The sequence below is a fragment of the Arvicola amphibius genome, chromosome 9 (assembly GCF_903992535.2).
Source record: "Arvicola amphibius chromosome 9, mArvAmp1.2, whole genome shotgun sequence".
NCBI lineage: Eukaryota > Metazoa > Chordata > Mammalia > Rodentia > Cricetidae > Arvicola > Arvicola amphibius.
Genome location: NC_052055.2, coordinates 101,295,114 through 101,314,239, shown reverse-complemented (window position 1 = coordinate 101,314,239; position 19,126 = coordinate 101,295,114). Strand labels below are relative to the sequence as shown.

Genomic DNA, 19,126 nt, shown 5'->3' with positions numbered 1-19,126 from the left:
CCAGCTTTCAAAGGAAACAAAGTGAATACCTTAAACAAATGATAAGAAAGCAGACAAAAAATGCATTCAACAAATAGGATCAGAGTAAACCATCAACCAAAGTTCAGGAAACATGGGTTCCCAGAATTAACTCATCAGTATTTCTCACTAGGTGGCTGGGTATAGGAGGCCATTGCTGGTCCCTGGTCTGGATGGGCGTGGGGTTAATCTAATACTGTCTTTTATTCCCACAACTGATGACATAAATTCTTCATTTTTGTCAGTGAATATGCATAGTTTACTTGTATGTTTTCTTGGAATTGGAGGTCATATGTTTTAATGTCAAAATTTGTGCTAGACTTTTGTCACATAAAAGGAATGAGAAATGAGTGTTTTGGGAGGCTCAGCACTGGTTTCTGTTTTCTCAATTTTACCCAACCACTTTTCAGTGAGAAGTCGAAGTCGTGAAATCTTCAGTCGCTTTGTTAAATTATATTTTCTTTCAAGTGTGCCTATATTGTACATTAATTAAATCAAATACCAAATATAAAAAACAATAAAATCAAAGTTACTTGTTTGGTTTTTCTTCAGAAAAAAGACCATCCCCGTTCCTTGACTATGTGTGGCCATGTTGGCTTTGAAAGTTTACCTGATCAGCTGGTCGATAGATCCATTTCAGCACGGCTTCTGTTTCAAACATTCTCTGTGTGGGTGAGTGCCAGTAACTCCTCAGTTTTTCAGAATCCATATTCTTCTGCTCGCTTCCTTCTTTGTATAAGCAGGATGATCTTGTCTAAGATTAATGGCTCTGTGGATTTTATGAGTTGTTTAAATTCTACTAGTTTTGCTTCTAGCTTCAACTTTTTAAAATTTTTAGTGCTCTCTTCAGAGGTCAGGTAGTAAGGTAGCATGTGTAGTCATTGTTCCCCTAGTGATTTAGACCAGCTTCAGCCTGCTGCCCTGCTGGAGTTTAGATGTGGGATTGTTCACCAGTGACTCTCTGCACTTGTGAACATGTGCTCTGTTTCTTTCAGGGGAGACTGGGATTGGGAAAGTCCAACATGATTAACACACTGTTCAATACTAATTTTGAAGAGCTTGAATCCCTCACACTTTTTGTCCGTGAGTTTAGACTTAGAGCTCAGACGTATGAACTCCAGGAAAGTAATGTTCGCTTGAAACTGACCGTTGTGAATACAGTGGGGTTTGGGACCAGATCAATAAAGAAGACAGGTATGTGGGGTTTTCTGTTTGTCTGTTTCCTTTCTTCTATAAGACAAGCTTTATTTCAGGGTGAAAACTTTGTCTTCTTCCCTTAAGCTGCAGTTTTATTTTCTGCTGAGTAATACACGATTTTGCTTCCCAGATGGAGTTTTTTCTTTTCATTCTTTACCAATTGTTCAATGTTTTGTTGTTATAGACAAGATATTTTTTCTATCGAGTCGTCATATTTCTTTAGAATAATTTAAATCCCACAGCATTAAAACATATTTTGATAGAAATACTATGTGATTTAGTATATAGTCAGTGAATATTTTTACTAATTTTTAGACTTACCTTGTTGAGAAAAAAGATGTATAAGACATATAAGGGCAAAACTATACAGTGGTTATATATTGTTTATGAATTAATTTTTTCCCTGTCCAGTTCCCACAAAACAGCCAGTTACATTATTAAGTATTATAGGAAACTTATTTAGACTCTCATAACATGGTACTGTGCACTCTGGCTATATTCACTCCTCTTTCCCCAACCTCCAACTTGTCTTTTGCCTGTCTCACATCAAAATTATGTCTATTATATATATGCATATATATCATAACACACATTCGTACACGTATGTGTATATATAGATGTATACATACATGTAAATGTATGTCTATAATGCAATGCACACACGTATATTTGACATGGCGTGGCATAGGTAATCTAGTTTACCTTCCATGTCTGTAGTTCAGTTGAGGCTTTATGAGCCTTTTGTTACACTAGAAATGTTGACTGCTGTGGCCTGTGTGGGCACACCATAGCTGTTGAGAGTCATAGGTCCAGCATCCCTGTCCTATCCAGAAGACAGTATCTGCCTCAGTTCTCCCTGGTTTCTCTGGTTCTTAACAGATCTTGAGTTGTGTAATATATGTCTATTTGGGTTCTTGGCAGGTTTGCAGTAGCAGGCATAAGTTCCCTCTAATTAAGCAGCCCTAAATCCAGTCAGACAGTCAGTCTACCTAGGTTTAGAGCCCGACAGAAGCCACATGACAGGCAATTTTGGTGAATTCCCCCTACCCTCACCATCGCCACATTACCTTTCTTCCAACTCAGGTCCAAGCAATGAGCTACACTCATCATGGACTTTGCTGGTGAGTCCCCCTTACTCTCCAACCCTGCCGCAGTAAGTCCCCACACCCACAACTCTGTTAATAAATCCATTAGCTCTAAACCCCTGCCCCATCAGCCCCAGAACCTTCCTGAAGGACTGGCCCCATCTCTTCTTTCCCTATCCTGGGGCCTTACTTAAACAGCCTCACACTACCACTAAGACCCCAGTGAGCCCCCAGTAACCATTTGAATTAGTATCACACCAGCCTTTCACTAAGAAATCAATGCCAAGTCTTCTTTACACTGAACCTATAGGTTCTTCCTACACCATCTAAAGTCAACCATGTTTGAGAGACAGTAAAAACAGGACTAAACCCCTAGTCAACATACGTGGGTTAGAAATTTATCTCATACACGTGACCAATGAACTAACTCCAGATGTCCAGGTCCCATTGCAAAAAGACTAGCAATATGATAAAACAAGATAATATGCAACCCCCACAAGCTTATTAGCCCTACAGAAATGTTGTCCAGTGAGAACTGTCTAGATCAGTGCTTCTCAAGCGTCCTAATTCTGTGACCCTTTAATACAGTTCTTCATGCTATGGTGACCCCAACCACAAAATAATTGTTACTATTTTATAGCTAATTTTGCTATTGTTATGAATTGTAGTGTAAATATCTGATATGCAAATCCCCCAAAGGGGTCACAACCCACAGTTTGAGAACTGTTGGTCTTAGATGAACCTGTATCACAGTTTTTTAATAATGAAATTCTAGCTTATGTTTTATCTTATGTCATTTTTGTCCATTTTTTCTTAGTAGTGTTGTAGAGGTTAATTGTGTATTCTATAATGATTTTGGACTATAAAAGAAAGGGAAGAATATATTGCTATAAACTTTTCCATTCATTTTACTTTAGAAATATATGTGTAATTTCATTATTACCAAGTTGTTTTCCAGAGTCATTTTTGTATGAACTGTCTGTGTAATCCAGGTTAGGGGGAGATCTTTCAGCCTGTCAGGAAATGTTTCTTGTGGACTCTCCAGGACTAAGTCAGCAAGCAGTACAAAGGACACCTCACTTTAAATGTATTAATGATTACAGTACATCAACATAGAAACTGATTTGTATGTAAGTTAAGTATTTAAATGAGCTTAAAGCGAAGGCAATTGATCTCTTGAATACATTTATTGGATTATATTGTGTAATTTTAGTAATTTTTTGAAAATTTTCATTTTGGTTATTTCCTCTTTGATATCATTGGATAGAATTGGGTTTTGCTTGCGTTAACTTTTCTCTGATACTAGTTCTTGAGGGATCACTGAGCCCATTCATGCCTTGAGGTTCCCAGAAGCAAAGAGGCTTTTGTACATGAAAGGGCCTGAAGCTCCCAAACAATATGCCATTTTGCTTTTCCTTTTAGTTAGAAAGCAGGTAAAGTAAACACGCTATGGGCCTTGGAAGAAGGGATAGTGTAGGTTATTTCTGGTTCAGCATCACCCTTACAGTGTAGGCTTTTAGATAAATTCTCAATGTGGAGAGGGGTTCTTTCATTGGAATCCCACTAGTGTGGGATTTGATGTCTTTTTCCGGCCCCATGAGTTCAGAGTAAAGCCCAAGCGCTGGATTGATAAATCATCTCAATTGATCTTAATTCTAAAATTAGAATTGACACTTTTAGTACAGAACTTGTAATCTTTTTCTATAAAGGGTAAAGAGCAAATATTTCAAGCTCTGTGGAATGTATCTTTTTATGAGCTGCTTTGCTCTGCCATTTTGATATGAAGGTAGAACAGGTACATAAGCAGATGAACATGGCTGTGCCTCAGTGACATATTTATAAGAACAGGCGTTTGAATTGATTTAGCAATAGTTTGTTGCATCCTATTTTAATTTTCTGTGATAGTGCAAAACAACAACAACAGACAAGCAGGGAACTCCTTATCGCAAAGGTAGTAAGTAAGTAAGGAGCTGGGTCTGAGTGACTGGAAGATAGACTGGGGTGACCACAGATGCCATGTTCTAGCACGATAGAGGTTTAGTAGTATTTATACAGCAACAGAAGAGAGAAAGACATGAATCAAAGGGTACTTTCCAAATACATTGGGGAAATATTAGGTAGTAAGTTACAGCAAGTCAGCAAAACTGTCACAAGCTTCAGAACCATCCAGTAATGTTCTTCCTTTTGGTTTGCTAGTGGCTAGGAATGTCTTTATACATTTTAAAAGGATTTGCCTAATAGAGGATTTTGGGTCACACACAGATGTGGAACTATACAGGGGAGTATATGGTACCCCAAGATAATTTTAATCTAACTATAACATCCCTGCTAATAGAGCTCTTCAAAGTCCCAGAAGCTACAGTCATTCAGCGTTCTAGAATGTAGCACAGATATTGTGTTTGCTGAAATAGAGTTCATACCTCCCTTCTTTACCAAGAATCACATGTTATGCAGGTTGAGGCCAAATAATCCTTAAATAAACCATACAATCTTTTCTTTTGATAATGAATTTTACTTTGCTTGGAGATAAAGGAAGAAAAGAATTATGGTATAAGGATATATGAGAAGAATGGGTTGGGCATAGTTAGGTTTCTCAGAATTTATTTTTAGTTCTGATGCAGTCTCTAAACTTTTCTTATAAATTCATGTTTTGTTTACTTTTTTGTTAATCAAATTGATACACCTTTTGGGAAGGGGAACCTCAACTGAGGAATTGCTCTCATCAGATTGGCCTGTGAGCATGCCTGTAGGAGTATTTTATTGATTAATAATTGATGTGGGAAAGCTCTGCCTATTGTGGGCAGTGCCATTCCTAATTAGGTGAGTCAGGATTACAGAAGAAAACCGACCGAGCAAGCCAGAGGAAGCAAACCCAATAAACAGCATTCCTTTTTGGTCTCTGCTTCAGTTCCTGCCTTGAGTCCCTGCCTTGGCTTCTCTGCATGATGGGCTATGACACAGAAGTACAAGATGAGAGAAACCTTTCCCCAGGTTGCTGTTGGCCATGGCATAATTCACAGCAACAGAAAGCAAACTGTGACAGTATTCTTTCTTTAAAATATAACTTTATTATTAAAATAGTTGCTAATCAATGAAAAATTACACACCAAAATTAACTAGACTGAAAGTCTGTCCTACCTAGCGACCCTTCTATGTAGTGTGAGTAGGCATTTGGAACGGCAGCTGTGGAGCTCCCACTTTACAATGTATGCTTTAGTATCAGATCTATCTTGTTCACCCATCGCTGCTTCAAACAAGAAATGCATGTCAGAACAAGAGAAACATTAGCTTTATAGCCTCTTTATTTATTTTTTGACTTTGTTTTTGTTTTTTCGAGACAGAGTTTCTCTGTAGCTTTGGAGCCTGTCCTGAAACCTCGGCCTCTGCAGACCAGGCTGGCCTCCACCGCCTGGCTGTGTCCTCTTTCATAACTCATATTCATTGCATTATCTGCATTTAGTCCTTTCTCATCTCCTTTAATGTGGATAGTTTCTAAAACGTAACTGATTTTTGGGCCACCAATTTTATCTTGTTTTGCGCCTTTAGATGCTTTAAGTTTTCAATTACAGACAAGATTCCCATTCGTGACCTTAAGCCTAGGACTTGAATTTAGTGTGTGAGGAAAATCCCCAAACAGTATACAATATTAATGTTTATTTTTACTTAAGTTTTCTCATTTTCCTCAAATACTTGCAAGGTCAACACAAATTACCAAGCCTAAAGCCAACTGGCTTACCACATGGCTGTTTTCCTCCAAATATTCCTCTTCCTTGAATTAAATAGTAGAGGAATGCAAGGAAGAACAGGCTCTGCCTGTGCCAGATAAGCTGAAACGTTTCTGAAAACAAACAAAAATAAGCCAAATGCTCTGAAACAGCATGAAAAATATCTAAATAAAACGGTTGTCCTAACACCCAGCTCAGAACAAACAGTGGACAGTTGACCAAACTGAGCGAAGTCTGAGCCCTAGAAAGAACACACACTGGAGGAGGCAGTCCCAGGTAGTTGGCACAAGGGGCTGTGACACCTGATCCGCGTGACTCCTCCAGCAAATATGGATCGTGTTTTGGCCATATCGAGTACCTAAAACCACTGTTGCAAAAACAGTTCTCACCTTTGAGTGAATGGTAGATAGTTTCTTTTGGAGCCAAAGGTGGATGACTTTGGTTTTGAAACACAGATTCAGTTTGTCCAAGATAACATATTCCCATGTGGCCAATCGTTTGAAGTTTTTGTAGGAACAGATAAAAGTCACAAATAAATACTTTTCAGGTGCTTTGGTGGGAATATCAGTTAAGTTGGTTTTAGTAAATGAGTGAAATCAGTTGAGGCCTCCGCTGCTCTGATGTCATTCTTGGCCTTCATACCCTTGACTTGACTTGACCGTCTTGAGGATGGTAGGGCAGACAGACAGACAGGGTAAATAGCTCTTTAGGGAGTCTAAAAATAATTAGATTCTGGAACTTTAACATTTCAGCTAATCAGTCATGTAGCCTGTAGAATGTGGCCTTTTCTGGGGATGTCAGTTTATATCTGCTTAACCTCTCTAGTTTTTCCTTTTTTTCTTCAGTTTTGGCCTTGATTTCTTAACACCTGTTGAGCTATTTGGTATTTTTTAAGGATGTGAGTTTAATGTTAAATCACTGTCTTCTTATTGAAATGGTGTATTTTTATTTACTGGAATTAGAAACAGGATAAATTACTATAGAAAGAAATTTTATTTATTTATCCAACAGTAATCTATGGTTTCATTTTTTTGAAAAATCTTAAGACAGTCATCTGTATGAATATTTCTGGTTATTTAGACTGTGTAATAAGTCATTACTGACCTATTTTAAGTAATTAACATGCTTCTTTGAAATTTTTATGTAAAATGCATACTTAAAGATTTTTACTATTCAGGTTTTTTGAAAGGGAATATTACTGAGTCATATTTAGACCAGTATTCGAAAGAACCTTTCTTGGTGTTGTTAGTAATCATTCTGATGATGAACTTAGTTCTTATAATGTTGAAGGTATTAGGCTAATTCTTATAGAAAACAGAATTATGAAGATGCCGGCTTTCTTACCAATAGTTTGCTGTCTATATTGGGAGAATACACTATTCTGTGTTTTAGGTTCTGGTCTCCAAGGACTAGAATTACCAGACAATTATAAAATAATTCAGTTCTATCTACGTTTTATAAGGTTACTTTCACTGCTCTTCTGTACAATTACAAGGATGTCCATGGAGTGTCCAGAGCTCAGGCAGCAAGGAGTATTAGGAAAGAAACTGTTTTTGAACTATTAAAATATCTTCATGATAGATAGGTGTTTCTATGGTAGCTTTTATTCTGTAAATCTTCATAATGCTTGACTTGCTATTGTTTTATTTGTGGGCCTGGATTATTCAGTGCAGTTAGTTAACAGCAGAAAGGTAGAAGGGTTGGGGAGATAGCTCAGCCAGTAAAGTCCTGAAGAATGATGACCTGAGTCTATCTCCAGAACTCATATTAATTTTTAAAAAGTGGGCACAGTGACACATGTTTGTAATCTCAGGGCTGGGGAGTTGGAGACTGAGGATCTTTGGGGCCTGCTGGTCAGCCAGTATTGCACAATCTGCAAGCCCCATCTCATTGCTGTGGGGCTTGAAGACATGAACACATACAAAAATGTTGCATAAACAATGCTTTATCATATTAACATGAAGTAGAAAGTTGACAAAGTCATCATGAGCTGAGATTAAGTATTTTTTGAGTACACTGATTTTATTTGTATTTCAAAGGATGAATAATAGACTGAAACAGCTAGAGGGAATGTGAGAGTTATCTGGGCTAGAAATTGAGCTCAAGATGTAATTGACCTGCTTCTAATTCACTGAAAATAATACCATGCCAGCATTACCAGTTAGATATTTTCAGCTGATACTGGCCTTTCCTCTTTTGTGGGCTAAGCTTTTAATGCCTTATAGATGTACTGAAAACAGGAAGTCAGTCACCTTGACTTGCATATTTTAATTGATATCTTTTACTTTTCTCAACCAATTAAACAACATGCCATGTGTTATTTTAATTGTATGTTAAGCTCTTAACTGCTTGGGGGCAGTTGTAAAAGTCTTAAAAGAACTGAACCTAGTATGTGAACGGATGTAGAAATGAATCTTTATGAACTTAATACGATTTCTAACTAGATCATTGGTTCTCAATCTGTGGGTCCTGACCGCTTTGCACTCATATCAGATATCATCATATCAAATATCTACATTACGATTCATAACAGTAGGAAAATTACACTTATAAAGTAGCAATGGAATAAATTTATAGTTGAGGGTCATCACAACACTAGGGAACTGTACTAAAGGGTTTCAGCATTAGGAAGGTTGAGAACCACTGAGCTAGAGTATCCTAATGTTTTGGCAGAATTACCTTCATGTGTGTATATTATACATATCATGTGTTAGTACTGTAGTTAACTGGTTGGTTGGTATAGATATTAACTGATTTTACTGGAAGATACAGACCTCAGACTTGGTAATTGTACAGGTTCCTTACTAAGATAGCATGGGTATGTGCATTAAATATTTAAATGCTTATTTTTTTCAGCTACCAACCAATAATTGATTACATAGATGATCAATTTGAGGCCTATCTCCAAGAAGAACTGAAGATCAAGCGCGCTCTTTTTAACTACCATGACTCGCGTATCCACGTGTGCCTCTACTTCATTGCTCCAACAGGCCATTCTCTAAGGACACTTGACCTCTTAACCATGAAGAGCCTGGACAGCAAGGTGGATTAGGGAAGCAACCAACTTCTCGAATTTTAGTATACTTGAAATATTAAAGTATTTTTATTATAATAAGCACATGCTTTGTAGCTTCTATTCTGTATGTCTTTAAAACATTTTTTTTTTCCTGGGGAAATTCAATCTGGAAAATAAGATACAAAGACTAAACAAGTTCTCTTTTTAGTGATTGTATTTGTTAATAATTGTTCTCTAAATTTTCATATAGAATTTCTTTGACATAGTTTTATTTTAGACATAGTGAAAGGAATAACTTCTTTGACAAAGATTATAAAGCATAATATTTCGTCTTGGTGAAATATGTTTTTGTTTGGAACATACCAAGAAAATTTGTTCCTGAATTTTTGAAGCAAGTAACTATTTATAAATTTAGGAGGTTATAAAAACAGTTCCATAATTAACTCGTGGAAGACTTTTATGTTTATTTAAAAGTTGAAAAAGACTAGTTTCTTCCCTAATCCAAAGGAAATCTGTTCATATACAAATCTGTGCTTTTAAAGGAATAAAATCAAAAGTGAAATTCTGTGTTATACAAAAGATCACTATGATACAGTATTATAAAGGTCATAGAATTTGCTATTAGTGGGGGTGATTTTAAATGTTGGTTGTATCCCTTATTAGCTATTTTATCTGTGGCAGGCACCTTTAATGCTCTGTGCCTCAGTTTCCTCACTCCCTAATATACAAAGCAGCAGAAGCCCTGCCTTGAAGTATAGATGTGAAAATTAATTAATCTGTAAAAATAAAGAGCTTAGCAAGAAGACGTTCCCAATAAAAGATAGCTTTTATTATTACCTTGTGAGAACTAAATGAGATAATGGATATAGCCCCTGTTAAATTAAGCATTCAGTATATATAATATATAGGCCTGTAAACATGTTATTTTACCTTTCTTCTAAGTTTCCGGAATATAATTGTATGTCACAGAGAGAGAATTGTTTTATTATAGTCTATAAGCACATACTACCTAATCTCAAGGTTTGATGATTTTAAATAATTTTTTTTGTCTTTCCGAGATAGGGTTTCTCTGTGAAGCTTTGTAGCCCTGGAACTCACTCTGTAGACCAGGCTGGCCTTGAACTCACAGAGATCTGCCCGCCTCTGCCTCCCAAGAGGTGGGATTAAAGATGTGCACCACTACCACCTGGCACATTCTTTTTTTTTTTTAATTTCAAAGTGTAAACTTTCTTATAAAATTAAGAACCCTCTTTTTTTTTGTATTTTATATAAGAAGGTTGTAGCCATGGCCTGCTGAACAACTTAATATAACATTCTATTGTGAGATTTTTTTTTCTTTTTTTTTTTTTTTTGGTTTTTCGAGACAGGGTTTCTCTGCAGCTTTTTTAGAGCCTGTCCTGGAACTAGCTCTTGTAGACCAGGCTGGCCTTGAACTCACAGAGATCCGCCTGCCTCTGCCTCCCGAGTGCTGGGATTAAAGGCGTGCGCCACCACCGCCCAGCTTCTATTGTGAGATTTGCAGTAGAAGCTAGGATGTGGTGGTATACCTGCAATCCCAGCTGCTTGGGGAGGCTGATGCAGGAGAATTTAGACAGGAGTTTGAAGCCAGCCTGACAATAGAGTGAGTGAGATCTTTTCTAAAAATCAAATCAAAGCCAACCTAATATTGGTATTTTATTTAAGAAAGGTAAAAATAATAATGTCACATTTTACTGATATGTACTTTCCTAGCATGTACGAGGCTCTGCCCTTAACACTCAATACATTTATAAAATTAAGTAAATAAATAGCTTGGCCACTTACCAGCTTGTTGCAGCACTGAGTGACCTAGCCAGGCTTTCGTGTTTTCACTGACGTGAGGATAGTGAGCTCACAATAAGACTCCTATGGAGATATATGAGATATCTTGCAGAATAGTTACCTTTGTACAAAGGAAGCAACTGTGTTACTCATTCTATTAACTTTTTATTAATAGCCAAAAAGTCTTATTTAGAATGTTCTTACACTGGCCAAGCAGCCACCTCAGCTCTGCCAGGAGCAGTTCGTGTTAGTAAGCTCTGTTAGTGAATTTTCAGAAGCGACTGTGAGCGCTTTTTCAGCAGTCCAGCCCTGGCCTCCCGAGACATGCATCCTACACACCAGCTGTCACTTTGCAAGGAAGTGGTTTCTGGTGACAGTAGAAGTTCGTCAGCAGTGGCCATTCATGTGAAGACTGGTACCCTTTTCTGTTTCATTCAAGTGTTGGGGACAAATTCTGAAGCTGGTAGGCGTCTGGTGACTAGGCCTCGACAGAGGTAAATAAAGGATGAAAGAAGAGGCAAAAGGAGAAGCCATCACCTGTCCTCTTAGTGCTCTTGGGGGATCGATTAACTAATTACCGTAATGCTCAGATTATAAAGAAATAAAAGTGAGTGAATTAAGCAGGTGTTTTTTGCTTATAGTTTATTATGTTCTACTTACCTTGTGTGGAGTTGAAAAAGACTTGAGGGGGAGAGAAGATAATGAGATTCCAAACCGAAATACAATGCAAATTTAATTTATAAGAGCCCTTTTAAAAATGATTATAACCTAGCATCGATAGGAATGGGTGTATAAGAATATTACATATGCACATAAATTAGAGTGGCAACTCGTAATTGTGGTTAGGGAAATCTACATACATTTTTATAAAAGGCAGGTAGTAAAATGTGTCAGTTTCCTGTGCTCCTTATGGCAAACTCCTTCAGCTGTTATAGCAGGAAGGGCAGAATAAGTGAATAAATGTGGTGGTGTTTCAGTTTGCTTGATTTATAAAGGCAGGCAGCAACCTGGATTATACTTTGCCAACTCCTGGTCAGAGAAAGTTAGTGTCAGAGACTGGTTTTGTATGGAAAAAAGCTATGACTGCGGGATTAAAAACAAATCTTCCATGATGAGATTGTGGATTTTTTTTCTTAATAGGTGAACATTATACCATTATTGCCAAGGCAGATACAATTTCTAAAAGTGAATTACAGAAGTTTAAGATGAAGCTCATGAGTGAATTGGTCATCAATGGTGTTCAGATATATCAGTTCCCAACAGATGACGACACTACTGCCAAGATCAATGGTGCAATGAATGTGAGCTCCCCACTGAGTATACATTTGTTCTGTTTGTAAAAGGAAAGCTGAGTGCTGGATAACATTGTTCCCACAATAGCCCTGCTTACCTGAGGCTTCGCTTTCTGAGGCTTTAGTTTTTATTGTGAAAATGGAAAATCGCAGAAATAAATTGCTAGTTTTCAGTTGTGTGCCAACCTGTATAGCATGATAAAATCTTACCATAGGCATTGTACCAACTAATGTCATCAAAACAATGGCGGTTCTAATACAATAGTATTTTTAAAGAGACACAGTCATGTATTGTTGTGTTTTTAAGTGTTTATTGTCCCACTTGGCCATAAGTTATTAATCTCTTTGGTACCTAATTTATAAATGTCCATAGGCATCTGAGTAGAAGAAAGCATACTATCTATGGGGATGTGCACAGGGTGTACTTTCGACACTGCTGGGTTCTTGGAATGTGCCACCCCGTAAACAAAGGGGACCCATGGGATCTATTTTACCCTGTGTTCCCCAAAAAGACTTCAGTCAAAAAGCCCAGTAGAATAAATGTTTGCTGTTGTTGAAAAACAGATACTGAGTGCTTTATGCATGCCTTTCCTTTTTCTTACTTTCACCTGAATAAAGTAATTATTGTAAGACTTGGGTTTACCTTTATTGAACCATATTTAATTACCTCGGAACGGTTCCTTTCTGTCCTGTTTTAAAAACACGAAAGGACCATGAACCTCCCTTGGATGCTTTAGAATCTGAGTTTTTAAGAAAAACTCATGAAGCTTGATGTTGTTGACCCCCGTCCTCCCTTCTAGTGGTCTCCTATACACAATGAAATGTTTGTGAAATGTAATGTACCTAAGATGACTCATTATTTTTCTTGGGTTCTGGTGTTCTCATTTCCTTAAATGCTTTGTTGTATTTTGAAGGATTGTAAGTTGAGGGTTGATGCTTTTTGTGACAGTAACATCTGGACACTTGTATGTAAAGTGTGGTTAGTAGTCTTCATACAGACTGACCGAGGATTAAGGGATGCGCTCTAAACTAAATGCCTAACAGTAACATTCTGCGCTGTTCATTCTTTTTCTCCCTTTCCTTTTCTGTTCATCATATGCTACTGTATTGGATGCTCTTCTGTGACAAAAGTTCTGACAAAGCAACTTAACTTTCTTTGGGCTTGTAGTTTGAGATGCAATCTGTCGGGTTGTAGGGGTCCTGGCAGCAGGGGTGGACGGCAGCTGTTTCACAGTACAAACACAAACACTGCTGCTTAGTCTGGTCTCCCTGTATTACGTATGGATCCCCAGCCCATGGTGGTGCTGCCCATGTTTGGAATGGGTCTCCATGCTCGGTTAAACCTTTCTGAGACACACACAGGTGGTTTCTAAATATAGTCACATTGACAGTGAAGATTAACCGTTACAGTCATGATAATTAGAAACCCTAAACTAAATCTCTAAAATCCTGATCATGTAAATGAGGTGATCTTGATTCCCGGGTTGTTAAACTGCCTTTATATTTAATTTTATTCACATGCTCATTAGTAATTATCAGACAGTTAAAAAAACTTCAATCAGTTGCTAAATATTAACTTTATTTCTTTGTGCATAAATCTTTCCCCATATTTCAAGGCCTCAGCCTTAGACAGACTCATACACTCTTAGCCCCCGGCTGAGCTGTGCATGTTACTGGAAGGCCCTATGCTAGACCTTCTTACTCCTAGGTCTATAATCCCTATGTTCCCAGCCCAGCTTGGATTGCATCTCTCTTCTCAGTAACCTCTTGTTCCTCTGCTTTCTATAGCTCTTGTCCACTAGGCATTTTATATTAATAGTACAGTGATATACTAAGTGTAGATACGATATTATTTGCATATTATATAATGTGTATAGTTTCTAAAAACATTTTTTTGGGGGGAAATGTTGATGGCAGTGTCACATGTATCAAATTTCCTTCTGCTTCTCCTTTTCTTTTTAAAATTCCAAATAACACTTTGCTTTTGCATGTGAATGCGCATTAGATAATTTTCTTTGTAGTGTCCATAGTTAACTTGTAGGATAATTAGTACATATCCCAAGTAGAATCGCTTGTTTAATTGTTCTGTACTATTTCCATCACTGATATTTCAGTCACTGGTATTATGGTGAAGATAATGAGACTTGATTGTTGGTTCCTTCCCAGGACATTTGCCAGTTTGCTGTTGTAGGAAGTATGGATGAGGTACAAGTTGGAAATAAGATGGTCAAAAGCGCGCCAGTATCCTGGGGTATTGTACAAGGTAAATAGATAAATGATGAAGAAAATTGTATGTGTTGCTCTGGGCATGCTCCGTGCAACTCAATCACTGGTCCTTGATAGGAACCGAAATCTAAAAGCAATGCCTAAACATGATGTGCAAATGAATTACTGTGTAGACAGGACACAGTATACCATCTTGAAAATATTTATATGTTTCTCATCACGTTATTGCATTTCAAAAAGAACTAGTAAGCCAGCTTTAAAGGGTAAATCCACTTAATCTGGCATTATGTAAGCAAGTACGATCAATCGACTTTTTACTTGTTTTTTGGTTTATCTTGTTTTGAAGTCTTGGATTCTGCCTCCGCTTTGTAGCCCAGCCAGCCTGGAACTCAGTTCTTCCTGCGTTTGAGCAGCCTGTACCACTCCATATAGCCTTAATATAATGGCAGTTAATAATATGCCTTAATATAATGGCAGAAAATATTACTTGTACTGTCACTATCTTCAGAGAATTTTTTTAATATTTTAATTGAATTTGGGGGAGTGTTGATTTTGATTTTATGAAATGGTCTTGCTGTGTAGCCTAGCAGGTTTGGAAATTATGATACTCTTGTCTCTACCTTTGGAGTACTGGGATTATAAGAATGTACCACAGTTTCCAGATGATAATAATTTTTTTTTTCTTTTGGTTTTTTTTCGAGACAGGGTTTCTCTGTAGCTTTGGAGCTGTCCGGCACTAGCTCTTGTAGACCAGGCTGGTCTCGAGATGATAATAATTTTAAATCAATATAAAACACGCGAAAAAATTTTAAACTAATTAAAACGTCAAAATAAACTTGGTATGGTAAAACCTCTAGTCCTACTTAGCTCCTTGAGAGGTTAAAAACCAGAAAATTTCAAGTTTGATGTCAATCTGTGAACACAATGAAGCCTGTCTCAAATAAATAAATAAATAATAAATTTAAAAAGTTTTTTATTTAAAATTTAAAGTCTTTATCACTGTAATATATCTATTTATAGTACTTTGGCAATTGTAAACATAGAATGCCATACCAGTGTATTTATTAGTTTTGAATAATATTTAATACAAATTCATAAATGTAAATATTTTAGAAAAAGAATTTGATCATTGTAGCTCTTAACAGAATTTACTGCTTTGGAGTGAGATAATGTTTTTTCTTTGCTGTTTTTTAAAAGCACTGTGTAAGATGTCCTGAGCGTAGAGTTGGTGAAACTAGCAAAATGTGAGTGAGGCAGCTGGAGCACACAGCAATGGGGGACTGTTTCTTTGCTAATTCCTTTTTATCTGCTGGCCTACTATATTTGAAGTAGACCTCTCAATGTGTTAATATAACCTGTAAGTTCAGTGTATATAATGTAAGAGTTTCTTCCTTAGTTACCTGTATATAATGATAGTGGCCATTTCTCTGTTATTTCATTTGTGTTTCATCTCCTTGCTCATTTGACAAGCACTAATTATGAGCCAGGAATTAAAAAACTAGCGTTTTCTGTCTTGTTTTTCTCTGGCTAGTGGAAAATGAGAACCACTCGTGGACTTTGTAAAGCTGCGGAGATGCTCATTTGTACAAATATGGAGGATCTGCGGGAGCAGACCCATGCGCGGCACTACGAGCTGTACAGGCGCTGCAAGCTGGAGGAAATGGGCTTGCAGATGTGGGCCCAGAGAACAAGCCCCTCAGGTGAGGAGGCTTTGGGAGGAAGGCAGGACAGAGGCAGTGAGAAAGGGCCATTCTCTCTTAAGTACCCAGAGTGATGGGAGTGGAGTTTTGGAAATCTAACTATGAAATTGATTCATTTGACTTCTCTAATCAGCTGATTATCCTTGCTTCTGAAATTTGTCTAACTAAATGAGTGAAGAAAAAAAACCAGTCCTTTTATACAGTGACTTGGGTAGCTGTGTCACGAAGCTTACAAGTTCAAGGTCTACCTGGACTGTAGAACCGTTCAGGGCCAACTTGGGCAAAAAAGTAAAGTCTTGTCTCTAACTAAAAGTGCAAAAAGGTGGGGTGGGTGGGGCCTTTTCTTCAATGTTAAGAGTGCTAGTCTGTGTGAGGCCCTGAACAGGAAAGGGAAAAGTAGATAAGTAATTAGGATGTGTGACCTCAGTATACGGGAAACAGACTCTCCTCACTTGTTTGCTTGTGTTTTTTTTTTTTTCATTTCTTTCTTTTTTGTGCCTAGAAACAGATGAAAATATAATCATTATTGTATAAGTCATATTAAATTACTCAAATCTTCATTACGTGTTTCTTTTTTTTGAAGGAACATTTGGAGTAACTGAAGCTTAGCGAAAATGCAGTATCTTTTCCTTGAAGGGAGTTTGGGTTCAAATTGTTTATTATAGTTACAAGAATTTTAGACGGAGAGATCTTGGTTCAGTGATAGCCCATTTAATGTTTCTTTGGTAAATTTTCTTTTGTATTTTGATTTCTTTGGTAAGTTTATATGGGGCTACTATGATAACCCTGAATTTAAAAAGAACAAACCTATATAGAATCCTAATTCCTCCTGTACTAATCAAATCTGATTGAATAAAACACTGTAGAATAGTTCTGCATGGGTAAAGAAACAGTTAGCCTTTAGGATAAGCACTGTTTTGATTTCCCTGAGAGTGAGGATTCCTTTTCCACTCCACTGTTGGCATTATTAATTCCCTTAGCTGCTGACACCTGTCACAGAGTAGACACCAATAGGAAGGAGCAAGAAAATATCTTATATCATTGTTTAGATTTCAGTTGGCCTTGTGGAAGACTTAATCATAGATGAAGTTAAAATTTAAATTTCATTAGTGTTTTAGTTACTCTAACGTAAAAACTTAAGAATTGTATGTGTTTAACCCCTCCCACTGAATTAATGCTGTATGGCAGTACTGATAAGCTGATGATTTTCTGATCATATTATATCTTTACTGAAGAATAACTATTTCAAGTTGGTTTCCCTAGTGTTTCCCCAAGGAGGTTTTGCTTCTCATTTCTTCCAAGTTTCAGGGACAATTCAGAGGTCTGTGTGTACTGAGGAGGCAGAGGTCCCAAGTGAAAGCAAACAGGACAGCTATGAAGTATCTCCAAGAAGAGAGATCCGTGGTTGCCTGGTGGATTCCTCATCAGTCACCTGTAGATGACTAAGAAAAGCAGGGTCAGAATTTCCAGGGATGAAGCCTAGGAATCTACATTTTAAAATGTTCCTTCAGCCAGTAATTATTGTTTATCTGCCATCCGTCTGCTCAGCATGCTAGCTCCTGGGTATGTATGCACATGGGTCAGACAGTACCCTGCCCTTGTAGTACCTGGGGCAGGAAGTGTGAAGAAGGCATTGTATGAACAAGAGATAATGGGGTGGGCAGCCAGAAGTAGAACATGGAGAGACTAAGCTAAGAGACCAGACACAGAAAAATAGAGGTTTGGACAAGAATGGTAACATATTTATTGTTATAAATATTTATAAGGAGTTATTGAAGATTGCTTTGAATATGGGAATGCCAAGAAAAGATGAATGAAAAATTACTTCAGCCACCTAAGAAACAGGGCAGATGATGGTCACTAAGATAAGCAAGAGGGGAGGGAGAGTTTAGTGGGGGCCACGGTCAGGAAGTTGGAAACGATAAATCTAAGCAGCTCATTAAGCATTCAGGATGAGGTCTGGAGTTAACAAGATTGTAGACAAGGGATGCCAAAATTAAATTCTCAGTTGTACAGTAGATTTTTAATTGTGATACGTGCACTAAAGGAAAGGTAGACAGACTATGAGATGGGGGGATGTGTTAGGTTAAACTGGAAAATTAGGAGAGATGCCTTTGGGGCAGTAGTGTATTTTGAGCTATAATAAATGGGAAAAACCAGAGCAAAGCCCAGAAGGAGGAGGGGGCAACCCTGGAGATTCCTAGCAGAGGATAAGAGAGGGAGAAGCAGACCCCAGTGTGAGGACAGTTTCTGTCCCTTCCCAGGCTGCTCCATTAAGGAGTGGAGGAATTTCTCTAAACCAAATTTTGTTTCTTAGGCCAGGCCTGAGGCAAACTACAGCTTGTAGTACTTTCCATTTTGTGAGACTTGGTAAGGTTTGTGTAAGAAGTTCATTGTAGCCTAATACATGGAAAACCTTCATTGTTTGTAGTTTCGTGAAGTTACTTTCTATTTTTTTTGAGGACTCTTTCCTATTTAATTCATCTTAATTTGGTTGGTAAAATCTGTGTTATATCAACCTAACAATTAAAAGAAATGTTACATGGACCTTCTAGGGTGCCCTTTATTCTTTATTGCCAGATCTTCAGTTTGTTTTTCCATCTTCCTCTTACTTTGAATGGTTATACTGAGTCATAGTTGATATCCCAATCTACTATTCTTGTCATGAGGGTTTAAGCATAGAATATACACTTATAGTTTTAATAAACTGGTATGTATTTGTATATATACATAAGCACTTCTTTTTCTTTTAAACAATCTTGTTTTACATACCAATCCCAGTTCCCTTTCCCTCCTGTCCTTCCACTCCTCCCTCTTTTCCCCACCCCTATCCCCCATCCACTCCTCAGAGAGGGAAAGTCTTCCCATGGGGAGTCAACAAGTCTGTCACATTACTGAAGCAGGATGTAGGCCCTCCCCCCTGTATCTAGGGTGAACAAGGTATCCCTCAGGGATAAGAAATGGGCTCCAAAGAGCCAGTTTCACACACTAGGGATAAATACTTTTTCCACTGCTAGTAACACCACAAACTGTTATCTACATTCAGAAGTGCCTAGTTTGTTCCTAC

At 37.6% G+C, this 19,126-nt stretch overlaps 1 protein-coding gene across 1 annotated transcript in view; it reads left to right on the top strand.

Moving 5' to 3' along the window:
- Positions 1–576: 576 nt before the first annotated feature.
- Septin10 (septin 10) overlaps positions 577–19,126 on the top strand; it is a 29,628-nt gene continuing 11,078 nt past the window's right edge. Inside the window, 11 exon segments of the mRNA XM_038341567.2 lie at positions 577–672; positions 675–694; positions 1,019–1,185; positions 1,188–1,212; positions 8,882–9,068; positions 11,982–11,994; positions 11,997–12,142; positions 14,300–14,396; positions 15,891–15,910; positions 15,912–16,023; positions 16,026–16,059. Of these exon segments, the coding sequence (XP_038197495.1) occupies positions 598–672; positions 675–694; positions 1,019–1,185; positions 1,188–1,212; positions 8,882–9,068; positions 11,982–11,994; positions 11,997–12,142; positions 14,300–14,396; positions 15,891–15,910; positions 15,912–16,023; positions 16,026–16,059 (896 nt within the window). The 5' untranslated portion in view covers positions 577–597.